At 41.1% G+C, this 26,038-nt stretch overlaps 2 protein-coding genes across 3 annotated transcripts in view; both read left to right on the top strand.

Annotated features, from left to right (window-relative positions):
• Positions 1-619: 619 nt before the first annotated feature.
• Positions 620-17,583, top strand: TCP11L2 (t-complex 11 like 2). Of its 2 annotated transcripts, none has more exons than XM_010712476.3 (11): positions 620-969; positions 3,883-4,001; positions 6,282-6,451; positions 8,258-8,393; positions 9,318-9,438; positions 9,858-10,078; positions 10,625-10,761; positions 11,724-11,911; positions 13,290-13,471; positions 14,172-14,344; positions 14,893-17,583. In XM_010712476.3, the coding sequence occupies exons 3-11, from the start codon at positions 6,316-6,318 to the stop codon at positions 15,135-15,137; spliced, it is 1,539 nt and encodes a 512-aa protein (XP_010710778.1). In that variant the 5' UTR covers positions 620-969; positions 3,883-4,001; positions 6,282-6,315; the 3' UTR covers positions 15,138-17,583. The 2 variants fall into 2 exon arrangements, with proteins under 2 accessions (XP_010710778.1, XP_003202407.1); XM_003202359.4 differs by having other exon boundaries at positions 621-969; positions 8,261-8,393.
• Positions 17,584-20,253: 2,670 nt separating this feature from the next.
• POLR3B (RNA polymerase III subunit B) overlaps positions 20,254-26,038 on the top strand; it is a 67,054-nt gene continuing 61,269 nt past the window's right edge. Inside the window, 7 exon segments of the mRNA XM_010712465.3 lie at positions 20,254-20,369; positions 20,683-20,715; positions 21,834-21,890; positions 21,971-22,035; positions 22,527-22,602; positions 24,593-24,693; positions 25,856-25,947. Of these exon segments, the coding sequence (XP_010710767.1) occupies positions 20,298-20,369; positions 20,683-20,715; positions 21,834-21,890; positions 21,971-22,035; positions 22,527-22,602; positions 24,593-24,693; positions 25,856-25,947 (496 nt within the window). The 5' untranslated portion in view covers positions 20,254-20,297.

Genomic DNA, 26,038 nt, shown 5'->3' with positions numbered 1-26,038 from the left:
AAGAGAAGCTCTCTGTCTCCCTAAGCAGCAGGGCTTGGTTTCACCTCTGAGGCAGCTACTAATGAATGCCAGCACTTGCCCTCCGTGCTTCCTGGGAGGCAAGGCGAGGGCAGCATGCAGCTCCTGTGGCAGGAAGCGATGGCAGCCCTGTCAGGTACAGCTGCCCAGCAGGTATGTGAGCCTGTCCGTTGGTAAGGCCACGCAGCAATGAGCAAGGCATCGGTAATAACAGTGCTTCAGCGCCGCGTTCCTCAGCAGGTGCTAACCGGGCCTCGTAATGCCACAGGTACTCAATGTCTCATACTTGCCCTGAGGCCAAGATGGCGGCGGGGGGCAGTGGGGGAGCCAAGATGGCGGCGGGGAGAGTCTCACCCCCATCACTGAGCAGGGAACCGGAGCTAGGACCATAATTAAAGCTTCCTCATCAGCAGAACAAACAAAAGACAAACCCGCCATCACGTGCTGCCCCTACCAACCTCATTCATCCCCATCCCCTCACCCGCAGGGGCCCACGCCCAGCCCTGGGGGCGGCTCGGGGGCGGGGCTTTGTGAGGAGGCCGCGCCCATCGCCGCGGATGGGGCGGGGTCAGCTCGGCTCGACGCCGCTCTTCCGTAAACACCACCCAGCCCTCTGGCCGGCCTTCCCTCGGCCGGGCCCATACCGCACGGGGGGGGCGCGACAGGGTTTTTCCTCTGTCGCCTCCTTTTGCTCCTCACCTAGTGCTTGGCTCCGGGAACACCGAGGGGACACACACTGTTTCTGTGGGGATGAGGAGGAGCTGACCTGAATCTCTCAGGATAGCTGACAGCTGACGGGCAGAAGCTACTTCCCCCCCACCCACCTCCCTGTTCCCGTCGGAGATGGGCGCGCCCGAGGAAGGCACTCATAGTCCGGGCTGCTACATAAACCCGGGGGGTGTTTAAAGCCCCGGCGAGCGCTGCATGGGGAGCTGGGCTGCTCGTGCTGCGGTAAGTGAGCGGGGACGGGCAGTTGTGCCGTGTGGTGACTACGGGGCGGGGGGCTGTGGGGCGAGTCCTGCTCCGAGGGTCGCTGCCCTCCGGTGTGGTGCGGGGGGGCGGCTGTCTCGCTGCCCGACGGGGGGTTTCCCCTCTCACGGGTATAGCCGCGGAGTTCCGTTGGCAGCGAGTAACGAGGGCACCTGGGGACGGACACTGAGGTCAGAACAGCCGGGCTGGCGGAGCGGCTCCCCCTTCCCCGTCTTTTCTCCCCCCCATCCGCCCCCGGGCCCGTCCTTGGTAACGCTGTTTGTTTTGGTCAGGCTGTGCCAAACTCTTAAAAAACATGGGGCAGGGGGAGGAGACAAGCCGGGGAGGAAGAGGAGGAGCCGGCGGCGGGAGGAGAGCTGCGGTCTGTGCGGGTCGGAGGGCTCTGTACGGCCCCGTGTGCGGCCCTCGGGATGAAGGGAAAGCTCCGCGGGCGGAGAGTCGAAACTGTCCGGAATAACGCTCAACAAAGGCGCTTTTCTGCTCCTTTGCCCTGCGGCAGAGGGCTGACAGGCAGCGAGAAGGGAAACCCGAGCCGATGCCGCCTCGCTGATAGGACATCAGCCCGGCGGAATGAGCGAGATAAAACCCGTGCAGCGGTCCAGCTGGACAGAGCTGGACTGAGAGGGGAGTGCATATGGATGAAGGGCTCTGTTGAACAAAGCAGCACTGTGGAAAGGCAGTCTGTGAAGCTGTTATCTGAAGGAAAAAAAGCTTTCTGAATTTTTTTTTCCTCAGGTGCCTCCTAAGATAACGGCTAAAGCAAGCCCTCGGGAATAAAAAGTGTGTGTTATTGAGAGCTAATCACACCTTGTGATCTTGGGCACATCCACAGCGGTCAGGTGGGGTGAAGGGTAACTGCAGGCGCACAGCTATACCATACCTTTGTACAGTGCACTTCTTTCCTGTATGGAGTAATCCAGAGCTGCCTCAACAGCAGGGCCATCTATGCTAGTTTGGTTATTCCGTGTTACTTTAGCTGGAAATTTGCAGGTAGAAAAATGAACTAAAGCTTTATACCTGTAGAAGGTATTTTTAACTTGACATCACATTTAGGGTTTATCTCTGTGGAAAACCTACTGTAGGGAACATGTTTTAGCAGTGGGTTGGGCAGGTGATCTCCAGAGTTTCTTTCCAACCTGTCAGATTGTGTGGGAAGAGGTAAGTAAAAGCAGCAAACAAAATGGGACTGATCAAAAGAAAGCACTCTATAATAATATCCAATGCCAAACATATCATACCTAGAGTGAAAGTGTTGTTTTTTAAAGCAGGAGGAGCAGAGCAGGTTGTAAGCACAGACAGAGCCTTTGATAGAAAGGTGGAATATCAATCTTTGTGTTAAAACAAGACCCTAATATGTAATGCTTAATGAACATTTTAAAAATTAGAAGATGGTGTTGTTTATTCAGGATAGAGAGTTAAAAAGCTCCTGGAAGGCTTTTTGAAATATGTAGGTCACTCTGAAAGCAATGCCCTCTGTTTATTTCTAAGGAAACTACAACAGCTACAAAGAGCACAATAAAATCAGTGAACAGAGTACATTCTCAATAACGTGTTTGCTGTCATTAACTGTGTCTTCATCAGCAATAAACAAGCGTGCTGCATTTGTAATATTCTGCACCAGTAGAGGACGCACAGTATTTTACTACCCACTGCCTTACTGTGCTTGCATCCACTGTTTGGTTTCTGTAAACATTCAGCAAATGTTGATGAATGTTAGTGGGTGCCATTTCTGTGCATGGAGGAATTCGGTGACACACCTCTGTTTCGCACATACTTCTGTGTCAGGTGCTGTTCTGTCAGACTGCCCCTCTGCTGCCATCTGTCACATAGCAACAAAATGTAATGGAATATTAATGGGAAGGTTTGACCTCTAGTGCCATACCACCAACAGCCGCCTCTGGTGTTGTGAGCCAACATAAAACAGGAGGCGTTTCTTTCAGAGCAGCCCTTGTATTTCTTACTTGGAAACTGCATTAATATAAATTTAAAACTACTTGTGAACTTGGCCCTTAGTAACTTATGAGAAGCTCTGAACAAAAGCATTAGGACAAGAAGCTCTTTGCAGTATGTTATAAAGAATAGACCAGGTAGCTTGATCCTTTATTGTAACTAATTAAAAAAGCCCTTTTTGATTTGTATTTTAATGTTCTCAATGAATGTTCTTTCCTTTATCCTTTAGTTGTTGGGTAACATTAAAACCTAGATGACATTTATGGATCCTGCTTGCATATTCATTTGTTTTCTTTGATGTGCTTGTTGCCTTCTCTATCTTATAAACTTCAGGTTTAGCAGTAATGTTCTGAATGTGCAGAGTACACCCACTTTCTTCCTCACCACTTGAGGCGTTCTACTAGGGAATATACTTATTACAGCAAAAATTGCAGTGCTTTTTTTTTTTTTGATGTGCCATCTCATGTTAGTTTGGGACTTAAGTCTTCTAAAACACTCTTAACAGCTTCTCTGCTGTGTGTGTGTTTGTAAGCATGAATTGTAGGAGCAGGTATGTTCTCAGTGCATCAAAATAAGTCATGGCTCTCTTTCAGATGCAACTATTTGTTGCTGAAAGATCCTTTACTTTGGAGTACTGTGTAAATACTTAATGTATATAGAAATCTAATTTTTGCCTTAACTGTTTGAATTATCTTGAGCATAAGGTTGTGATAGGAAATGGCCATGCTGTCTTGCTTCTTGTGGGTGGTTTGGTACTGCGTAATGTTAGAAATGCTTTGCAAGTCTGAATATTTGATTATTTGAATATGTTGTTAAAACTATCATATGGCTAAGAGGAAGTTCTTGAGGTATAAATGCTGTGATATTTAATTTCTTTCCTTTTTAATATCTGTTTGATCTCTTTCATGTTCTTTTAATACCAAGATTGAAGCAATAGACGCACTGTGAAGGCAGGAGATTTACAAGACCTCTTGGGCCAGTACACATCTAACAACGCACAGCAATTTCTTCCATGGACCACATGCAACATTGACCTTCTGGAGGTTAGTTATTTGAATATGAAAAAAGAGGCTTTAGGCATGATTCTAGCTAGGAAATTCAGTTCTGTGTTGATGCAGAAGCAATAGAAGGGTGAGTAACACATGCTTTGCAGGCTCAGAAGGGTTACTGTAAGCAAGCAGTTCCACATCAGTAACCTGCTGTGTATTTCTACAGTGGGGTTACTTGTCACAGCTAGTTTCTAGTCAGGTTTAGCTTTGAGATATGTAACACAAGTATAGTAGAGTTAATCTACTTCTGCATAACATGAATGAGTGACTCATTTCTAATTGTAACTTAAACGAATATCATTTCCACTGAAAATATTTCTGAGCCTTTTGGCTTGCCAAGTTTTCTTGCAGCTCGTTATTTTGCCTAGGCAGTACTATAAATATATATTTCAGTTTTGTTAGGTGTGATAAAATTACTGTTTTATTAAAGACTTCTAATATTATGTGCCACAGGTAGAGGCTCTGAAGTGACCTGATAGTGATATTTCAGTATCTAAAGGGGAGCTGCAGGAAAGAAGGGGGCAGACTCTTCAACGGGGTCTGTGGTGACAGAATAAGGGGAGATGGCCTCAAGCTTAAAGAGGGGAGATCTAGGTTATATATAAGGAAAAAAATCTTTTACAGTGAGGGTGGTGAGGCTCTACAGTAGAGTTGTGGTGAACGCCCTGTTGCTGGAAACTTTCAAGACAAGGCTGGGTCAGGCACTGGGCAGCCTGATTTATCTGTGGTGTCCCTGTTCAGGGAGTTGGACTTGATGGCCTTCAGAAGTCCCTTCCAATTCTAAGGATTCTATGATTGCATGAACTAGAGCTGAAAGCCTTGAACCTATGACCTTGTATACACTGATGTAAAGTCTCTTAGTGACTTCTCCAGTAAGTTAATAAACAGTTAAATGTCCTTGTTGATGTGATCCCCTTCAAAAAACAGAGCAGAAAGTCACTCATGCATCATCTTTCCTCTTGGGGGCGGAGGAGGAAACAAACACCAAACAACTATTAATCAACACAATTAACAGGGGAGTATTCATCAGTGGAATAACTCAAGTTGTAAAGGTCTGTTCAGCATGAGCTGGTACCTGAGAAATCACTCTAAGCTGTAATTAAGAGCTAACATAAGGAGATCATAGTCCTCGTCCTCTTTTGTCTACCTCACAACCCCACAATAATGGATTCGTATAACTAAATACAACGATCATCCTTTTGCTGCCATAAGTGGCTTTTTCCAGGTTCAGTGGAGTTGCAAAGTGCAGTATCCTTTGCCTGCTTATGCTGATGCTGCTTAATCGTAAGTGAAGTCATGTTAGTTGCTGGCTGTGTCTCTTCATAAAGTCTACTACAGAGTACTTTGTGGCCTTAGTCAATGATGGTCCGCTCCTTTTGGTATCTGGGCCAAATTCCTCTGGGAGTAGTTATGACAGACTTCCAATTTCTCATTTTAATGCGATGATTAACATATTTTTACTTCCTGACTTAGAACTATTAATCATCTTCATTGAACTATGCAACTGTCCAAGTTCTGTGTAGTTGCAGATTATCTGCCTGGGTGGCAGTTGCCTTACATAGACAGTACAATGAAGCATAAAAGTTCATAGGATGTTATTTGTCACGTACACTGAAAGTAGTGCTAGAGGCTTAGAGTTACTGTTTAAATTAAAGCGTAAAGACCTACCTGCCCTCTCACCCCTAGAGCAGTATTTTTGGGGTCTCTGCCATTTTCAGTCTATTTTGGGCAAAGTCTCGCACTAAAGCAGCAGGCTAGGCTTCTTGAGGCATCATGTCAGAAATTTAGCACTCTGAACTACTTGCCCATTCTTCCCCAGCAACTTCTCTGCTCGCTTCAGTTGTTGCTCTCAGTGTCAGTCTGTGGCAGGAAGCTAATTGCTAAACATCACTTGATGGTGAAGTCAGGTGGGGGATGGTAACACCCTGGTAAATGTCTTCATATTTTGAGATTGAGAGCTTCCAAAATTCTGACAGTGAGCAATCGGGGGAGCTGCTATCAGTAGTTTGTTGATTTTTTTTGTTTGTTTGTTTGTTTTTTTTAATTTAATCAATTTAAAGATTATGTTAGAGTTGGTAAAATATGGAATGGCAAAAGGGTATAAAAAGTTCATACAGGATAGATACATTTTACTAATAACTGCATGATATGTCAAGCCAGGTTGCTTTTGTAGCACTTTTGATAAGGAAGACATCTACTTGTTCCTTGTTCATACTGTAATCTGTATTCAACTTTGAAAACCAAAAAACATAGAAAGTGTGTTTGTCTTTTCAGATCTTGTTTAGTTCACCAGCTAAAGGGAAGCACAATGCCTCTCAACGATGACCAGAACAGTGATTCAGATTCTTCTCGCCTTTCTGAAAGCACAGCTTCTTCTAGCGACTCTGAATATTCAAGACAGAGCTTTAACAGCGATTCTTCAAGCAAACCCAGTTCCCCAGCTTGTAAGCCTATTTCAACCTTACCTGTGCTGTACATCAACACTTAAGGATAACCTATCCTCTGTCTCTTTCATGTAGTGGTTAGAGCCTGGGAGTTGGAATTTGTATTTAAGGGTATTAAATGTAATGTGTGACATTCTAATGGCCGTGGAGCAGCACATCTCTTTTTGTGTGGGGTATCACTGATAGCTGTGTCTGTGGGGGTGTCTCTGTTGGCTTCTTTCCTTTAGAAAATGCAAGTCAAGCGTGCCACTTGTATCCTAGTCTAGAGTTAATCTTGGTGTTGATAGCAATCTCTCACTCAACCAAACTCACTTTGCCCTTTATGTGCAAAGGGTGGATTTGGGGCCACACTGTTTGAAATTAAATCTTTTACAACATAAAATTAACTGAGTGTTACCTGAAGTTGTGTGAGTTTAACCTATGATTTTAATATTTATCTGGTAAACACTATGATTGAACACTCATTTGCACAAGGAAGATATTTCAGTACTGTGTCCAGGCCTGGAGCCCTCAGCACAAGAAAGATGCAGAGCTGTTGGAGCGGGTCCAGAGGAGGGCCACTAGGATGATCAGAGGGCTGGAACACCTCTCCTGTGAGGAAAGGTTGAGGGAACTGGGCTTGTTTAGCTTGGAGAAGAGAAGGCTCTGAGGAAACCTCATTGTGGCCTTCCAGTGCTTGAAGAGAGCATATAAACAGGAGAGGGAACAATTGTTTACAAGGGTGATAGTGATAGGACAAGGGGGAATGGTTCTAAACTGAGACGGGGAGGTGGGGAGGGTTAGGTTAGATACTAGGAGGAAATTTTTCACCCAGAGTGTGGTGACACACTGGAACAGGTTGCCCAAGGAGGCTGTGGATGCCCCATCCCTGGAGGCATTCAAGGCCAGGCTGGATGTGACTCTGGGCAGCCTGGTCTGGTGGTTGGTGACCCTGCACATAGCAGGGGGGTTGAAACTAGGTGATCATTGTGGTCCTTTTCAACCCAGGCCATTCTATGATATTTCCTGGATGAGTACTGATAAATAAAACCTTAATTAAATGTGCTTAGTGTTGGTATCTGTAAGCATTCTCAAACCATGCATACCTGGTTAGTGTCCAAATAAGTGAAATCTTGCATTAAAACAGGCTTGTTAGTGGAGCAATTAGCAATTAGCTCTAGACTCCTAACGAGTAGTAATGACAGAACAATAATCACAAATATTAAATGGGAGAACTTGGATCTTAGAAACACTCCTGCTTTCAAATATACTTTAGACATGTTTACATTCTTAATACATATTTGTTTAAGAAAGGGACTAACTTGTGATGCATTTGCTATGATTCTTAAGTAGGGGTTTATTAAATGGGTAATATTAAAACCTTCTCTGCAGGCAAGAAAAGCATTATTATGTGCTCCAGATTATAGTGCAAGTCTGGTATCTGTTATTGCCTGTGCTTTTCTTCTGGTGAATCCTATAGAACAACTGGCAGGAAGTCTGTGGACTATAAGGTCCCTTTTGAAGGAAAGAAAACTATCTCTGTTAAGATGCAAAAATATAGAACTGCTTTTAAAAATGTGATGTTACCCAGCCATCCACACACACAAACACACACACGCCCCCGATAAGCTGGGAGTTTCCTGAGTTAGTGTTTTAAGAAGATATAAAGGTCTGGTAATCCTACCTTCTTTCTTCTAAAGCACTGGAGTCCAATTAGCAAGAAGCAAAATTTCTTGCCTTACTTGTGTGCAAGGCTGCTAATTTTGAATAATACTTTGAATTGCACTTACCTACCATAGTGCTTTGTCTTGATTTTGTTTGATCCAGCAGCAAGTCCTCCCAAGATGGTTACATTTGATGAACTGATGGCAGCTGCGAGAAATTTATCCAACTTGACATTAGCTCATGAAATTGCTGTAAATGCAAATTTCTGTATAAAACACGAAGACCACCCACAGAACAGGTAAGGGCATGAATTTTGCACAAAGCAAGATTGAGACTAAGAAGAGAGGAGAAATACAGCAGCATTAAAGCACACAAGCAACACTACGTTTTGAAAGGCTATGGATGTTTCTAACACAACTCCAAGAGTCATTGTCAAAGCTAAGACAGCTCAGAGCAAGTATTGCCATCCAACTGGCTTGATACACGTAGAGCATCTTATGCTCTGTCTTACACATCATGTGGAAGGTAAAAGGCTGATGTCACGTGAATTCACATAGTTAAAATGATGAATATGGGTCTGTTCTGTGTTTAAGTCTTGTGGAGAAGATGAAATAGTGGGCTTCTGTGTAGCTGTTTGTATAGCAATTTGGTCTCATGATGATAAGGAATATGAGGCTCATCATTAATTTATCTCTAATTTTATACCAAAGGAGATGTAAAAAGATCTGGAGATCCAGAGGAAGTGAGAAATAGCTTCCTCATTGTAGGTGATTAAAATGTTCTTGATTACAGATGACTTTTTAAGTTTAAAAACCTCATCTCTTGAAAAAATAAACATGAAAGAAAAGTTTTTAGTTGCAGAAATCCCTTAAGTGATAATTATATGATGGATGCATTTTTGAGAAAGCTGAGCACATAACACACAAGGTTAGGACAGACAGTATAAATTTGGTAAGGAGAAAGCAAAGGCAGTATCTCTATAACTGCATTTGAATTACCAGCAGCACTTTTAATACAGTGTTTTGGGAAGGGCTTTTTGGCGTAGGTCGTGTTTTAGGAGCTGATAGTCCAGCACAAGAAAAACACTTTTTCAGGTCATGTGATAACTGGCAATGTGTTGTATGTTTCCAGCAAGTCACTGGGTTAACCCTAAAACACTTCTAGCAAGAATGAAGGCTGTTTAGTAGTCTTTTTCTCTGTCTGTAATTGACTTCTTCCACAGCTTAGCAGGCACAGTGAAACAAATAGTACACAAGGCATTTTGGGATCACCTGGAATCGGAACTGAATGAAGACCCTCCCGAATATGAACATGCTATCAAGCTCTTTGAGGAAATTAAGGAGGTAACTCTTTTTTCCCTCTCCAGTAATTTTGTCAGGTCTGAGTCTAGTAATTCACTGAAGGTTCTATTAGTTCATAGTCAAACCAACGTTTTGAGTTCCTGCTTTTAAAATGAAGCCATGATTATACAGAATATTTATAATAAATGTATATTAATTGTGATTATGGCCACACACAGGTGTGTCTAATCAGCTTTCAGTGTAGGATGGTTAGCTGCAAGTCAAAACTCTTCTGAAAGCTTAACATTTCCACTGGTTTCTGTCTGATTACACAGCCTTTTTCTTGCTACCTTAGATTGTATCCAGTCTTAATCTATCCTGTTACAGCTAAATACACTTGACACTAATACTGATCTTATTTTAACATGTTTACAAAGTACTTTTTATTGATAAGCTTTTCCTTTTTTTTCTCCCTACTTTAGATTCTTCTTTCCTTCCTGGCTCCAGGAGCAAACAGGATTCAAAATCAAATTTGTGAAGTTCTGGACACAGATCTTATAAGGCAGCAGGCAGAACACAATGCTGTTGATATTCATGGGCTAGCTAACTATATCATCAACACTATGGGAAAATTATGTGCTCCAATAAGAGACAACGATATAAAACAGTTAAAAGCAACTGAAAATATTGTAGAATTACTGAGGTTGGTATTTGGGTGGTTTTTACACAGGAAAAAAATATCTCTAATCTCATAGAGCATCTGGGCAGTGAAAGATGGTGGGGCAGGTCTTAAATAGCATTTTTAATTGTTCTCAAATTGTGAGAAAACTTCTGTAGCAGAAGCATTAAAGGCAAGAGGCAATTGCTGTAACATTCTGTGACTGGAATGTAATGTCTATCCTAATGCACCGAATAGAGTGCCTGAATTAAAACTACTGACTCTGAGTAGTTAAACACTGAACAGCAACAACAACACCACTTGAAATATGTTTGAGACTGCTGTTTCAATCTTGTTCATTCTTTCAAAATTCAGAGGGTATATTCATTCTACCTTGAACTTTTTATTGCATGCTTCAGTATTCAGACAAAAAAAAAAAGTAACACTGTGACTGCTACATTTAAATAACAAGGAAGGAGAATCCTTCACCAAAATGGGAATTAAAGTGCTAGTGAAGGTGTGCCTCACTTCTACTGATTAAAATCAATGGACTGTTGTAGCTGTCTTATTTCACAATCTCTCTTATTTCAGGCAAATATTCCATGTCCTGGACCTGATGAAAATGGATGTAGCAAATTACACAATTCAGAGCCTTAGACCATACCTTCGGCGTAATTTGGTGGACTATGAAAGAACAAAGTTCCAGGAAATTCTTGAAGAAACACCAAGTAGGTGTTCTTGAAGCTGTATTTCATTTTGTATGTGTATTTCATAAACCTTTAAAATATATATATTTAAGGATGTGTTAGAGAATCTCTCAGTTGCGGTTAACTTAAAAGAAAGACTCCAGTAAGCAGATGCTGATTTATTGTTAAGCATCTTTTGTCTATTGAGTGTTTTCTGACTAATGTGTATTTGTCTAATTGAGTAGTATCTGAAAAACAGTGACTCTTAGTGTCTTGAGGCAGAAGCCTGGTGTTATATATTGAAAGATGAGACTTGTTTTCTACCCAGCAAGTCTGTTAGTCTGAAGTACATGTGGAAAACCAGTTAGTGTGCCTGAAAATTCAGAGGGGCAGAAGTTTTGAAATTTTTTTAATGCATACTTTGACAAGTTTCTCTTGGTCATCTTGATCCACTGGTACACATTTTCCTTAATGTTGCAAAGCAGCCTATAAAAGAATATTTTTAAAAGGAGAGGAAGAAAGTAAACTTGCATCTTAAGTATTCGCTTCTAAAATGGGAACCCTAAGCCATTGATACAGCCAGCTGTGTTTATAAATGCAGCCTGTCAAGTAACTTAAAAAGGATTCATTTGCTGTTCATGCAGTTTCTCCTTTCACCTCATCTTTCCAATCCTGTGACCCAACTACTTAGTGGCCTCCCTGAAAGAGGGAAAACTGAATTGGGTCCTTTTGAGGGTTTTTATCATTAAAAATCTTGGCTGAAGTCCAACAGTTTCTTACTGGGTTTGTGCAAAGTAGTTAGAATATTAAGATGATCAGCTGAGATGGTCATGAAAAAAGCAAGGGAGAGATTGACTTCTCTGAAGGCATAGTGACCACCGTGTTTTCTCAGTTTTCAGAAGTACATATTAACCTTGCTTATGTTATATATCTTCAGCTCTCTTCCTCAAGTTACTGCTTTGATGGAAGTATGCAATAAATCTGTGCTGATTTGCAATGCTTAGGTGCTCTGGATCTCACCACAGAATGGATAAAGGAATCAATAGAAGATGAATTGTCATCCATTTCCAATGAATCATCCTCATCCCCTGGTGCTGATCATAGTTCTAAATCAAGTATTAGTCCTACACTGGTGCTAAACAATGGCTACTTGAAACTATTACAGTGGGACTACCACAAAACAATTCCAGAGGTCAGTGTGTTCTAGTGTCTTCAGATTTCTAGCTGTATGAAAATATTGATGCAGTACGATAATCGTGCTATTAATGACAACAAATGAAACATTCCCTTGTGGTTCTTAATCTTCTGAGTAGTAAACTTGGAAATCGACTAGTCTTGTTTTCTGAACTGAGATGGGGCAAGTTCAACAACCAGAGAAGCTTGTTTTCTCTCTCCAGTCATAGCTCACCAGCTCCACCCTAAGAACAGTCATGCCCATGGTCAAAAGCTGGACCTTGTACTGATGATGCTTGGCTTTCTTTATATATGTATTACTTTTTTTTTTGTGAGAGAGAGAAATCTGTCTGTAGTACCTTGTTTTCAAAAACAAATGGCAGAAACAGGAATTGATGGGATTGGGTTGTGAATCTCTTACTCTATAACAGAATCATTAAGAAATTGAAGCTCACTATAGTGGATATTCATAGTTTCTCTGTGTGTAAACTATTGCTTCAAGAATCACTGATATTTCCCTCCTGATTACTGATCTCTGCCACTTTAAATTAAGCCAGTGTGAAATTGTCTTATCAGTCAGGGATAAAATTAGCAACTGCAGCAAGCATCTTAGCTGCTATACTTAGTGGCTTGGCAGAGAATTCCTGGACTACACGGGGGTGCTCTTAGCGCTCCCAGTCAACAGCAGAAAAGGAGAATACCTTACCATTCTTCTACCAAGGTTGAATAAGAGCACCACACAGGCATCTTCTGGTTAATCTAGACTGTTGAAGTATGAAATTACTATTAATCAGTTGAATATTAATGCCCAGCTTGTCAGTGGGGGAATTTGATTATTGTGAGCTTTTAAACTTAAAACTGATTTTAAAAAAACTACATTTAGCTGTGGCAATCACATTCTTGGTGTGATCTGCTGGCTTTTTGCCTGCAGCATTATAGGTGACTCACAGGACCTGCTCAGGTGGTTGAACTGATTTTTGTCGTGCACAGTTCATCACTGCCCATCAACTGCAGATGATGGCACTTTTCAAAAGACAGACTGTTCTGTCTAATCCTAACCATTAGTGTCTTTTGGATCTCTGAAACTTGCCACATCATGGTCTGAATTGTTGGCCGCAGATAACTGTCAGCAATGACGAGAAATAAGATGCAGTTTCTTTGGTGTTCTTTTCACTGGAGGCCTCATCTTTCTTCCCTACCACAGTCTGACTTTGGTACTTGTGCCTAATGCTATTTTGTGCAATACTGCATGTTCAGAATGTTTTAACTGCTGTCTCTTCTGACTTTGCATATTTGTTAGTTAAAAGCATTAATGTTTCATGATTAAATCCTATTTATCCTCCTCCTTGCTTTTCTCCCTCTGTATCCCTAAACTGGTGTTACTGTTTTGTTTCTAGACTCTAATAACAGATGAAGTTCGTCTTCAGGAGTTGAGAGAAAAGCTGAATCAATTAAAAATCATAGCTTGTGTTTGTCTCATAACAAACAATATGGTGGGTGCAGCGATTGTAAACATGCCTGATTTTGCCAACCAACTGAAAAGAATCTCTGTTCCCCTTCTTGAAGGCATGAGCAAGAAGTAAGACCTTGTTTATCCCTCTTCATACTTTTTACTTTTTAATAGGGAATACCAAACGGGTCTAAAAACTCAGGGGAAAACAGTTCAAATGTTAAAGCCACCATTTGTTGATCGTGAATGGCAAAAGGAGGCATTGGATAATACTCTAATGCTTTAACTTCTGGTTAGTCCTAAAGTCAGGCAGGCAGTTGGGCTTTGGTGATTGTAGATCCTTTCAAACTGAAATGTTCTAATACTAGAAGGGCTGTAGCAGTTGATTTCCCCAAGTCATTTTTACCAGTTGATTCAAGTTTACTTTAGGTAACTTAAGTTACACAGCTTCTAATGTTGCTACAGCTTGTGCTACAAGCATGATGCAATCTCAGTGTCTCAAAAAAAAAAAAAAACAATAACTTCCATTTTACTTTCTCCTCATGAAATGCTATGAATTGAGCCCCAAGGAATGCATAAGCTCAAGTCAGTGTGAGTCAGTGTCATTGCTGCATGCTAAAAAAATGATTTTTTTTTTTTCCAATTAGCATCCTTATCTTACAGATGCTAACTTGTCTTGTATCTGTAGAAGTGCAGAAATCTGCTGATAATGTTTTTATATTCTACCATTGCAGAGGGCAGAAAAATGAAGGAGAAAAGAGTAAGTTCACTTGAAACTGTTGCAGAAACTGTAAATCTTGTTAATGCTTTTCTATTTTTTTTCTTCCAGAACTTTTGATTTGAAAGAAGCTCTAAATGCTATTGGTGTTCAGATTTGCATCAAAGTGAATGAGTCTCTCACTGAAAGAGATCTTCCCACTCTTAATGCAGAAATGCAGAGTAATTTAATGGGTCAAATTGCAAGTATTGTTGAGGAGAATAACCCCGTCAGTTCCTTGATTGGTTAGTAAGAAAATACATCATTGTCTTACTGTATGTGTCTATCTAGAAGCTGTTAGATACATTTTAAAACTTCCAGCAAGCTTAATTAGCTTTTTTTAAAGCACTTTCTTACTGCAGTAAAATACTAGATTAGCCAAGAGTAAAGAAATGTTGCTTACCTGTAGTCTGTGCTCTGGGTATGCTGCAGGGTGTGATTTGGTGTAGTTGAGGAAACATTCTAAAAATGTCCTTAAAGGTCAAGAGGTAACAGAGCTTTGAAGGATGCTCAGTCTCTCCTCTGTCATTTTTGGGTTTAAACTGAGAGGGTTTTCAGTTAGTATCTACTACCTTTTAGTTAAAGTACTTTGTTGCAACAGGGTAATGCTCTGTCTGCCTCTCAGGAGCCAGGTGCAAAAATCTTCTGGTATTGCTTCCCTCTGCAAGATGAGCTTGGGAAAATGTAGTTACCTCTATTACTGAATTTCTTGTACTGATGTACAGAGCACTTGGGAAGTGTGTCTTCATCTTGGATTTACATTGTTCTGAGCATGCTTGATATTATGTTTCAGATAAACGGATCCAGTTGTTCATGAAAAGCTTGCTTGCTCTTCCAAGTTTTCAAAAATGTATGCCTGCACTGCCAGGAGGCCTTTCTGTGATTCAGCCAGAGATGGAACTTGTTGGATCTCAATTTGCAAGCATTGTAGAATTTAATAAACAAGTGTATGGACCATTCTATGCAAACATACTTAAAAAACTACTTTTTCCTGAGGCAGCAATAGGGAAAGCAGGAATAGAAGTACCCAGTAACTGAAAAAGAAAAAAAAAGAAAAAAAAAAAGAAAAAAAAAATCTGTTTCTGTACCCCTTTCTTTTACCTTTTGTCTTTTTTTTAATTGTGTTCTGGCTCCCCCACTAAGAACTCCAGTGACTATTACTGAGAGCAATCTTGTTAATTGTGTATGGATAGTTTCTGAAATCCACTGGAAGAAAATGAATTTCTATTACATATATATTTTATTGAACTAAGTCTGCTTAATGGATTGTGGCACTTGTATTTCACCTTTTGAGACAAGCAATTATTTGTATTTGTGGTGGATAAGAGATGAAGTACTTACTGTTTTGCCACCATTAAAACATAATATTTTTTAAAAGATATATTTACATATATTTACATATGCTATTTTGAGATGACAATAATTGTAGATAAAATGCACTATGCTTACATTGTATTTTTTAGAGCAGCATCTAATAAAAAAAAAAATCATGATTCTGAAAAGACTTTGAAGTATAAAAAGAAATATAGCATAACTGCTTTTGTAACCAAATCCAGGTTTATAGTAGGCCAACTTCTGGTGCTCCTGCAAATACTGGAACTAAACTTAGCCCATGTTATGTTAAGGAATGCCAGTATTGCAAGTTGTTCTGGTATGGAAGTTGCAGAAGAAGCATTCATTATTTAAAATAAGAATCATTCAGTAGTTGTCAACTGGACAAGATAGAGAGATGAAACTCTTCAGAAACGTGATGCCAGGCATGGGGTGGGAATGCAAATATCTGTATGATACCCATCTAGTGAATGTCATACAGATCCCAAGTCTAACCTCTAATATATATACTTATTGATCTTAATGGGTATTAAGTATTTTTGAGGTTGGGCTTTCTGACCTTTATTCATGAAAGCACTTGACTTTGGGAGAGATCTTAAAGAGTACAACAGAGAGCCTTCACCTTCTGTAATCTGTTGGATAAGGCCTAGAATGTTCAAAATGTATTTTGGGTACTCTTGCGTCAGAAAGCAGATAACCAGACCCCTTGCAATTCTTGAAAATGTGATTACGTTCACTCTCAGTAGGTATCTGAGAGAAGTACATCTTCACTTTCAGATTTATATTGTTCTGAATTTGTTTTCTCAAAATCCCTGCAGATTCAGCCCCAATACTTGGTTCCCATTTAAGACAGCAAAAATCTTAGATACAGAAATAGAGTAGGCTTGGAACTGAGAGATATGGAAGTAAACTTCTGTAAGTTTACATGTTTTATTTTGCATATTTCAGATTACTGGGAATAGATACTGCTGCAATACTTGATATACATGTGTTCTTATCTATGAAAATAAATCATAATTTACTTGAAAATGATCCTTTAGTATATTATCATACAATGGTCCTTTTAAAGTGTCAGATATATATATAAATTCCATGTGGTACAAGTTAAATACCTTGTTTTTAATATTTTATACTACAGTCTATTCTTATTGATGTGAAGAGTTGCCCATAAAAGCTAAAGGTGCCACACATTGTATATATATTACTATGTCTATAGTATATGTAACAAAACTGGGCATTATTACCACTGTGGTTTTGTAGTAAATTTTTACAGAATTGTGTACTCTTTTTAATAAGGGAAATGACTTCATCAGCTGTTCCTCAGTGTCTGAGGACTTTGGCCACACATACATGGTATGAAAATCATTTTTTGGAAGGCCTTTTAGAAAACAAATGGCTATAGTGCACTTCTGTTCTATCCTTTGTTTAAAAAAAAAAAACAAAACAAAAACATTTGTAAAAACTGAGTGTGTATTCTGAAGGGAACTTCTATGGAAGCCTGAAAAACCTGAGAAAGGAACTCTTAGAATACAGTAACTGTGCCAGGAGATGAAATGGATTTATTCAAACAGATATGGAACGTTGTCATGCAATTCAAAGTCAGCGAGAGAAGAATGCATTTCAGAAGCACTTATGGGAAATTAATTCTCTGTGATTTGCTACACCCTTGGAAATATCTTTTGGCTGAAACTCGAAGTATATGATTTTTTTTTAATGGGTATTGGAAGAACATTTATAATGTGACTATGAACTTTATGATAATGCAATATATACATTCTACTGTTTAAAGAAAAAAAATTTTTGGTGACTTGAAAAGGGCATTTTATAGCATGGCCTATGTTTCAAGTGCTTGTTTAATGTATCTTAATTTTTATTTAATGTTTTAACCATCAGGATTGCATCTGTTTAATGTCATGTTACTGCATGCTGTTGATGCTACTCTGGCTGAAAAGCACTTGCCTCTGCTCTGAAACTGTCCTCATGAAACAAGATGCCATTCTGTTAGAGCTGATTTTGTTGAAATACAAATCTTTGAAGCTTTGTATGCGTTCAATTGTTTGTGATACCATTGTGCTGGAAAGTCTCTTATGCAAATTGTTTCTGAAATGTAATGGATCATGTTAAATGCTGAAGATAAAGGACTGCACTAATATGTTGTGGCTCTTTCCTTTTTCTGTAACTTTTCAGTTTCAGCTGGAGCATAGAGCAAAAGATATTACACATTTGGAACTGTCCTTGACATCTGGCTCTTGATGAAATTAATGTACTCTTTGTGTGATCATAGGTCACATTGAGGCCCTGGAGCATGTGTATCCAGAGATGGGTAATAGAGTTGTGAAGGGTCTGGAGCACAAGTCTTACAGGGAGCAGCTGAGGGAACTGGAGTTGTTCAGTCTGGAGGAGGGAGGCTCGGGACATTTCGTTGCTCTCTACAGTGACCTGAAAGGAGGTTGTATGGAGATGGGGGACAGCTTCTTCTCTCAGGTAACAGTGATAGGTTGAGAGGGATTGGCCTTCAGTTGTACTGGGGGAGGTTTGATTGGATATCAAAAAAAATTTCTTCTCAGAAAGAGTGGTGCTGCAGGGGCAGAAGCTGCCCAGGGAGGTTGTGGAGTCACTGTCCCTGGAGGTGTTTGAAGAAATGTGTGAGTGTGGCACTGAGGTACATGATCATGAGGTACATTGGGGATGGGCTAACAGTTGGACTAAGTGATCTTAGCAGCATTTTCCCACCTTATTGATTCTGTAGCTACACTCTATGGGGAGTATGTTAATCGTAACAGGCTTCAGGACTGGTGGATGAGTGGGGATAATTAAAAGTTTGTTTTGATTGCTAAGGATTTGTATTAATGTAACGGGGGCTGGTGGAGTATTCATAAATGAAGTTTTTATTAAAGGTGGTTAACGTATCAGTATTGCTTTTTTCCCTTACCTCTATCTTGATCATCTGCCCATGTTGGCTAGTTTTGATGGACTTGAGGTATGGCTTGGGCACAGATACAATGTGCTGAGACTATGCTGAAAGCAGGATGGTTGTTTGATTCTCTTAATAATGCAAAAATAATTCCTGCCCCTCTGTTAGGGCTGCATTTGATGATTCCTATTCTTACGTTTTGTAAGCCCAGATTCTGAGATAGTACGTTGTTGCACTTGTAATTCAGTGCTCCACTGCTTGTGTCTTTTTAATTAAGGGTGAATGATAGTGGGCTTTTGCCCCGTATTGCAATGCATACTAACCACACACTGCGGAATAAAGAGGCTCAACAGGCAGAATGGGGTTACATCAAGGTATGAAACAATTACTTGAAACCTTGAAGTACAGAGCATGGACTGAATATGGTTAAGGCCAGGCTGGGAGTTATTTCTACATGTGCTGTGTATGTGCTAGGGTGGGGGAGGCTGTGAAGGGTGCAGTGAAGACTGGCAGCTCTACTGGTTTAAGGGTTTGTAAAAATGAAGCCTTTGGTTATTGATTTAATCCATTCCTCCCACCACTACTGGTGAGGAATTGGTTAAGAAGAAGAGAGAGAAGAAGAACATTAAACTTCAGTTTGCTGCGTGGATTTGCTCAGATCCTGATTGCAAATATTTGTTGACAGAGCTTGTTGTGCCTCAGCTCTGTTCTGTGTAAAACCGAGACTCTGCGGAAAACTAAGGTTGGAGAATTGAGATGACGTTCATCCCCATGCTCCACACACAGAGAGCCCTCAGGATGCAGCCCTGGCAGCTCCTCATGTCCCAGCATTCATTGCCACCCTGGAGGATGTGTCCCCACCCAGTTCACTTCTGCTGCTGCGCATGCACCCTGTGGGGCTCCAGCTGCCTGAGCCAGACAGGTCAGGGAAATGCAAGTGATGGCTGTAGGGATGGGCACCAAGAGCCACTGCCAGCAGTGCTCACAGCACAGCCCAGCACCCAAGATAAATGCTCGCTCCATCTCCAAGCCTCGCACACACACGCTTGGCAGGAGTCCAGGCATAAGACTGACTGTGCCAGGCTCTGCTTGCACCCAAAGCTGAGCAGCGAGGGTGCTGCAGTCACAGAACATCACTTGGTGACATCACAGCCCGTTGCTCGGTGATGTCACTGACCAACAGGCCTTTGCTCAGCCATGGCGGTTTCCTGCCTCCTCTGCGGAATTCCTTATGCTGGAGAGCTCTTTCCCCATCAGGATGAGCCCTGTGATTTGGCACCTCAAGTAGCAGATGAGAGAAGGCTCCTCAACTGCTCCCCCTGGTTTAGGTGGCCATAGCAGATCCCAACCACCAGATGTCCTTTGTTTGTCTGGCCCCCGGTTTTAGCCCACAGATCTCAACCAGGTCACAGATCATCACACCCGCAGGTCACACAGCCCCCAGCCCACATGCAGACCTTTCCCCTGAGCGTGTGTAGCCACGGAATTACAGAGTCAGCAATATTGTCATTGTATGGAAAGTGCTGAGCCATTATCACGAGGAGAACAGACTGGAAAAATACAGACTCTATAACTTTGGTGTATAACAATTGTGCAGATCATTTTGTGCTTGTGTGTGATCTATGGGAACCCACCCAGCACCCAGGTTTGCAATCATGAAATAAAAATACAATATCTCCTCTGAGAGTGTGATGAGGGACTCGTTGCACACCGGGTGGCGAATGTGCTTTTAGGACAACAAAACTAGAAAACAAAAACAAAAACAAGCCGGGGGATTCAAGCGGAGCTTGAATTATTTGGGGCATTTGTGCGCTAGGAACAAAACAATCAGCCGGCCGAGGCCGGACCGCTTCGGAACTGCCCGTGCCCGGAACGTTCGGGCTCTGCGAGGAGGAGCAGGGACGCGTTTGGTCGCTACACCACGTCACGCTCCGCCGGGTCCGCCGGGTGGGATGGAGGCGCTGGCGGCGGAGTTGGGCGCCCTGACGGCGGAGCGGGCGGCGGCCCCCGTGAGCGCGGTGGAGGTGAGGGCAGGAGGCGGGGGGAAGCCGCGGGTGGAGGGGCGAGGAGTGGCGATTCTTCTGCGGCAGTAGGGAGACCTGAGAGTGCTGCTGGCGCCTGGGTGTTGCCCCTAGTCGGTGTTGCGCAGCACGTGGGGCTGCTGAGGTGGTCCCAGTCATCCTCGGGGAGTTTCTGCTCTTCTGAGCTGACTTTGGGCCGTCTTTTGTTCTTTCGTAAGTGACGTGAAATGTAACTACTGTCAAAAACCATTACCAGCTGTCACACGTTTGGTCACCCTTTGGAAACCAACTTTCCCACTGTGTGTTTTGGTTGCAGGAGAAATGGAGGCTCCTACCCGCGTTCCTGAAGGTCAGTGGATGCCCCAGGCGGGAACACCCCGAGCCCTTTGTGCTTCACAGTTCAGCCAAGGCAGTGCAGCTGTTTAGGCTCCCACTACACCCCAACGCCCTCCTCCTGGTCTTTATATCAGCTCCCTACAAACACTGCTGTTGGATCTGCAGTCGTCTTTGTCGCAGGGAAACCCGGATCTGCATTCTGCAGAGGCTGCAGTGTGCGGATATCTCTGCTCACAAATATCAGAGCTTGGTTGAGCTAGGAGATTGCTTGATTTCAGTGCTACTCTCATAATCTGGTATGATGTAAAGGCACAGTTCTACTTAAAATGAATTGGCTGCAATAACAGGTAGTTGGCAGCTGGAAGTGAGAATGGAAGGGGGCAGTGTGGTGAAAGAACTGTGTGTGAAGGTGAAGCCTATGACATACACGGGTACCTCTGCAGAACAGCGGCCAGCTCTGCACCTCTAATCAGTTTTCTGGAAGGCATCTTTCAGCCTGATTTCGTTAATTCCCTTCCTTCTCAGTGTACAGTCCCTGCAGCCCTTTTTTTTTGTTGTTGTTGTGGCAGCGTGATCTTGCAGGAAAACAGGGTGCTGTTGGTTCTGTTGTACTACATATGAGCAAGTGCTCTCTTTTCCTACCTACAAAGCAAATTCAGATTTATTATGAGAGTCTGTCTTGTCCTTGTGTGGCTGTTCCCTTCTTTATTAACTTCCTTAACAACCCACTTCTCTTCTCTCACTGACTCTGTCTCATTCTGGCAGCTGCCTTTCCCAGGATGCAGATCACTGCTTTCTCAAGTAACACGAATGGTTAGCTGTGCTACAAAAAGACAAAAGATTGACAAAATATTTTGACATGCAGTCCCTATCTTCCGTTATATAACTTCAAAATCTGCTAGGTGCTCGCTTTGTGCATTTTCTGAGTTACTTCTCTGTCTCAGCTCTGGTGTAGACTTGGAAACATATAGTGTGGAACCAGACAGATTGTTCAGGCAGCTCTAAGAAATTTGTCCACTGAAAAAATTTAACGATCCAAAAGCACTTATAAATTCTTATATTTCAATGTCTACCTTATATGATCAGTGTTATTAAAGCTGATGCTATTTGCTGCATGCATGTATTTTTCAGGTGAAAGGACTTGTGAAGCAGCACATAGACTCATTCAACTATTTTATCAATGTGGAGGTATGTTTTCCTGGTGGGAAGGGACTGGCTGTTCGTAGTCAGAAAAAAAGAAATGGTTCAGTTCTTTTTCTTTTTTTCAGATTAAGAAAATCATGAAAGCCAATGAAAAAGTGACAAGTGATGCTGATCCAATGTGGTACTTGAAGTAAGCATAAAGCTGGTTTCCCTGTCAGGAGTAGCTTGCATAAAGTTACACGGGTTTATTATTGACTGTGAAGTGTTTACAAGCATCAGCCTGGGCATAAATGAAGCAAAGGTCTTGCATACTTTCCTCTTACTTGGACCACATACACACAGATGCTTAAAGAATAATCCTGATAAATAGACTTAACTGTTGTTAACAATGTTTTATGTCACTATCTTTCCGTAACTTAGCAGTTTCAGATGATGGAGGGGAATCTCCATTTCCCTTCTTGCAAAGGTAGTGTGGGTTTATTTTTGTATGTGCAGTTTAAGTTTTAACTAACTATAACACTGTTCAAATACAGTGGGTTACTTTGGGAAGAATCATTGCTTATTGTTAATCAATCTACTTTCACATCAAAGCAAATTCATTTTCTACTTGTTGTAGAACTCCTTTTCCTTCAGGTTGCCTGGAAGACATTTGGCTCATTTTGAAATTGTTTTGTGTTACAGATACCTCAACATCTATGTGGGTACTCCAGATGTGGAAGAAAGTTTCAATGTGACACGACCTGTATCGCCTCATGAGGTACTGATATTTGTGTCTGTGAGGGGTTCTTGGTTTGACCTTGGTTTGACCTGCTGCATCTGATTTTACTTCAAGCACAGGCGTGCCACATTTTATGATACAACACATGCTACCATGCTTGTAAAAAGAAGCTTCATATTTAAACATCGCATAGTAAATCTTCCTTCCGTTATTGCCCTGACATGTGTGAATAGCTGTGTTCAGTGTTTCATGGCAGCTACGTTTTGCACTGTAGATCACTTCAGACCCAGTCGTCTTTGGAAGTACATCCCTTGCAGTTTTTAAGTCTCAGTCAGATAGAGAGCAAACACAGAAACTTTGAGCAGTTGGAAGTTGATAATAATATTACAAACTGCTGCAGACCATTAGTCTTATGGACTGCATATAAAGCTGTTTTCCCTGTTGTGAGGATGTAGCCTAACAGATAGATTGTGTGTGTCTGAAATAAAGACTCTTGAAGAACAAGTGATGCTGCTCTGGAATTAGAAAGTCTTCTGGTTTTGGTAGAAAGTAAGCTAGCTTCTTTACATATAAGGAAGAAGAAAAACAGAGCTTGGAACATGCATCTCTTTTTCCCATTTATCTACATGCAGCCTATTGTCAACCTGATAGATCAGTTGTCATTTTGGATGTTTTCTTTTTTATTGTATATATTTCACACTTGAAATTGGATCTTATTTATTTATTTATTATTATTATTATATGTGTATTTTTTTCTTCCATGTAATGTATGTGGTACACTTTAGGCTTTCACAGAGATGTTCTGCGGTTGGGAGAGATTCTGTAAAAAAGCCCTCTACTGGTCGTTGCCTCTTGCGCATGGCCACGTTGCTGTATTCTACAATCTGGCTCAGCTCTCATTTAGCTCAATGGAACTGTTTTAAGTAAAGCCAATAACTCATTATCAACATCAACAGTAAACTAAATGTAGTAGAGTCCAGCTCACGGTTCACAATTTTTTGCCAACGTTAAATCAGTACATTTGAACGTGCACAAAATGAGATGAGAAGGATTTTCTGTATGTGAATGAAATTGCATGTGAGAAATAGTAGCTAGCAACTCAGGCCTAAGAATAAGGTAATCAAAATCCTTGTCTGTTGTAAAGCGAGGTGATTGTACAAGCACAAGAAGGCAAAATAAATGCTTCAAGGAGCATATTCACCCTGAATTTAGAATAACCAACTCTTGTATCTCAAGTATTCTCACTGATGCTTATTGCTAGATATTGTTTCTTTTTTCTTTCAGTGGGTTATAGTATGTTTTATGTGGACAAAGCACACGCAAAGAATACTATAAACTATAAAAACTACTTGTTTTGCTCAGGTAATATTGATGAAGTGATCTAACTCTCCTTACACAGTTCTTACGTGAGTTTTGTCAACTGTTTGTACAGATGAATTTGAAGTAATTAGAAATGAATATGTTGTCAATTACTTTTAAATTCAACGAAGTTGCCAGGAGCACAGTGGGATCCAGTTTCCTACAAGTCACAATTTTATATCTGCTTGTACGCATCGGTATTTTATTACTAGAGAAATTGTTTACTTTTTTGTGTGGTGAGAAGGGGTAACCAGTTTGCAGTGATTCTTGAGGCATGTTTTACCTTACAGATGCATCCTCAGTGCGCAGTACAGTCTTAATTCCCTTATACTAATGCATAATCAATACTCAGAAAAGCCGTATAGAACCGTAAGTTTAACCATCTGGATCCTGATAAATCTGCAATTCTGGAGATCAGAGGTATAAAATGTGCAATGAGGTCACAAACGACCTTCTGTCAGTTGCTCTGTTGTGTTCTGCAGATGCGGTAAACCTTGTCCTGCATGAAGATACAGAAGTACTTAAGGGTTAGCAACAGTCACAGAGCAAATCTGAGGAGAGCAGACCAGAAGGATCAGTATAGCAGTGATTGAGTCTTGAGGAAGAGAGAGACAAAGAGAACATGAGAACACTGTTCAGCCACCTAACCATAGGACTGTTCTGTTTTTAGTGCCGCCTGAGAGACATGACTTACTCTGCCCCGATTACAGTGGACATTGAATATACCCGAGGTAGCCAGAGGATCATCCGTAATGCATTACCTATTGGCAGGTAAGATATCAAACTTCTGGAACTCGTTTTTATTTGCTGCTGTGTTGGGAAAAGTTTGCGTTGCAAAATAAATGCAGGCTAACCTTGCTTCCTTCTTAAGAGACAATAGAGAAATCTTGATGAGTAGCTCTACACAGTATGGTTGATAGGCTCCATTACAAAATCTGATTTTTCAAAAGCTGTTGCAAATTGGTCTCCTTCCAAAGAAGGTTATTTATGAGAATTGGTATAAAGATGAATGTTGTCTATGTTTGTATTGATATAAAACTGGAGGAAACTGTGTGAAAGAATAGCAGAGCTGCAAATGATGTGTTTTGCAAAATGGGAATAATCATGTTTACTTGGTAGCCAAAGGTGTTTTGTTCACTCTTTCATACGTAAAATGTAGAGATGTCTGTGGGAGCAGAGGGTGAAATGAGTAAAGCAGGCTCTGGTTCTCCCAGATTAGACTAAACTCTACTTTAAAATCTATTTATTTTAGAGCCAAGGCAAAGTTTTTGGAGAAATGATGAGTATCTTTTACTGATGATATTTTCCTATCAACTGTCAAATGACTTAAGGGTATTAATATTGTGAAGAACATCTGGTTTCATAAAGAAATAATCACGTGCATGAGAAAGACAAGCTCTTAACCATACCAAAAAAGCAAAATAGCTGGCAGTTATAGCACAGCTCCACTTAAAGGCAACAAAGATGTCTTGTCTTTTGTAGACAAGATTTTTCAAGGCCAACCCAATGCCACTGGGTTACTGCCATTGTTTAATATGTGACTGTACCAAAGCTGGAATAGTGGCAGGAAAGAGAAGATAGGTGTTTAAGAAGTTACACTTCCTACGGTAAGTATCCATCCCATTTGTCAGTAGAACATGATACATGATAATGCAGTTAGAAAGAACCCTGTGCTTCTGTAGCTGTCGTAACGTTTATTGGTCTGAGTCATTTTTTAAAAGAACATCTAAATTTGAGTCTTGAAGTTATTTTGTGGTGTATTGCAATAGGTAACGGAAACTGCAAAAAAAAGCATATATTCTCCATTAAAAAATAAAGTTATGTCATAAGTCTGTGAAATAAGGCTGGATTAAAGGAAAAAACTTGTTTGTATTTTGCTTATGTTTTAAGTACCTTAAGTGTGTTCTGTCTTATAACTGTGATTTTCTTGCAGAATGCCTATCATGCTGCGTAGCTCCAATTGTGTTCTTACTGGGAAAACTCCAGCAGAATTTGCAAAACTCAACGAATGTCCTTTAGACCCAGGTGCGTTTCCATTCAAGTTCTTTTTGAGCAGATGAATACCCCATTGCTATGGTTCTTACCACTGTGAAGCCGTCGTGGGAACTTCTTGAAT

The sequence above is a fragment of the Meleagris gallopavo genome, chromosome 1 (assembly GCF_000146605.3).
Source record: "Meleagris gallopavo isolate NT-WF06-2002-E0010 breed Aviagen turkey brand Nicholas breeding stock chromosome 1, Turkey_5.1, whole genome shotgun sequence".
Taxonomy (NCBI): Eukaryota; Metazoa; Chordata; class Aves; order Galliformes; family Phasianidae; genus Meleagris; species Meleagris gallopavo.
Note: the sequence above shows the minus strand (reverse complement) of the source record. Positions and strands in the feature narration are given on the sequence as shown.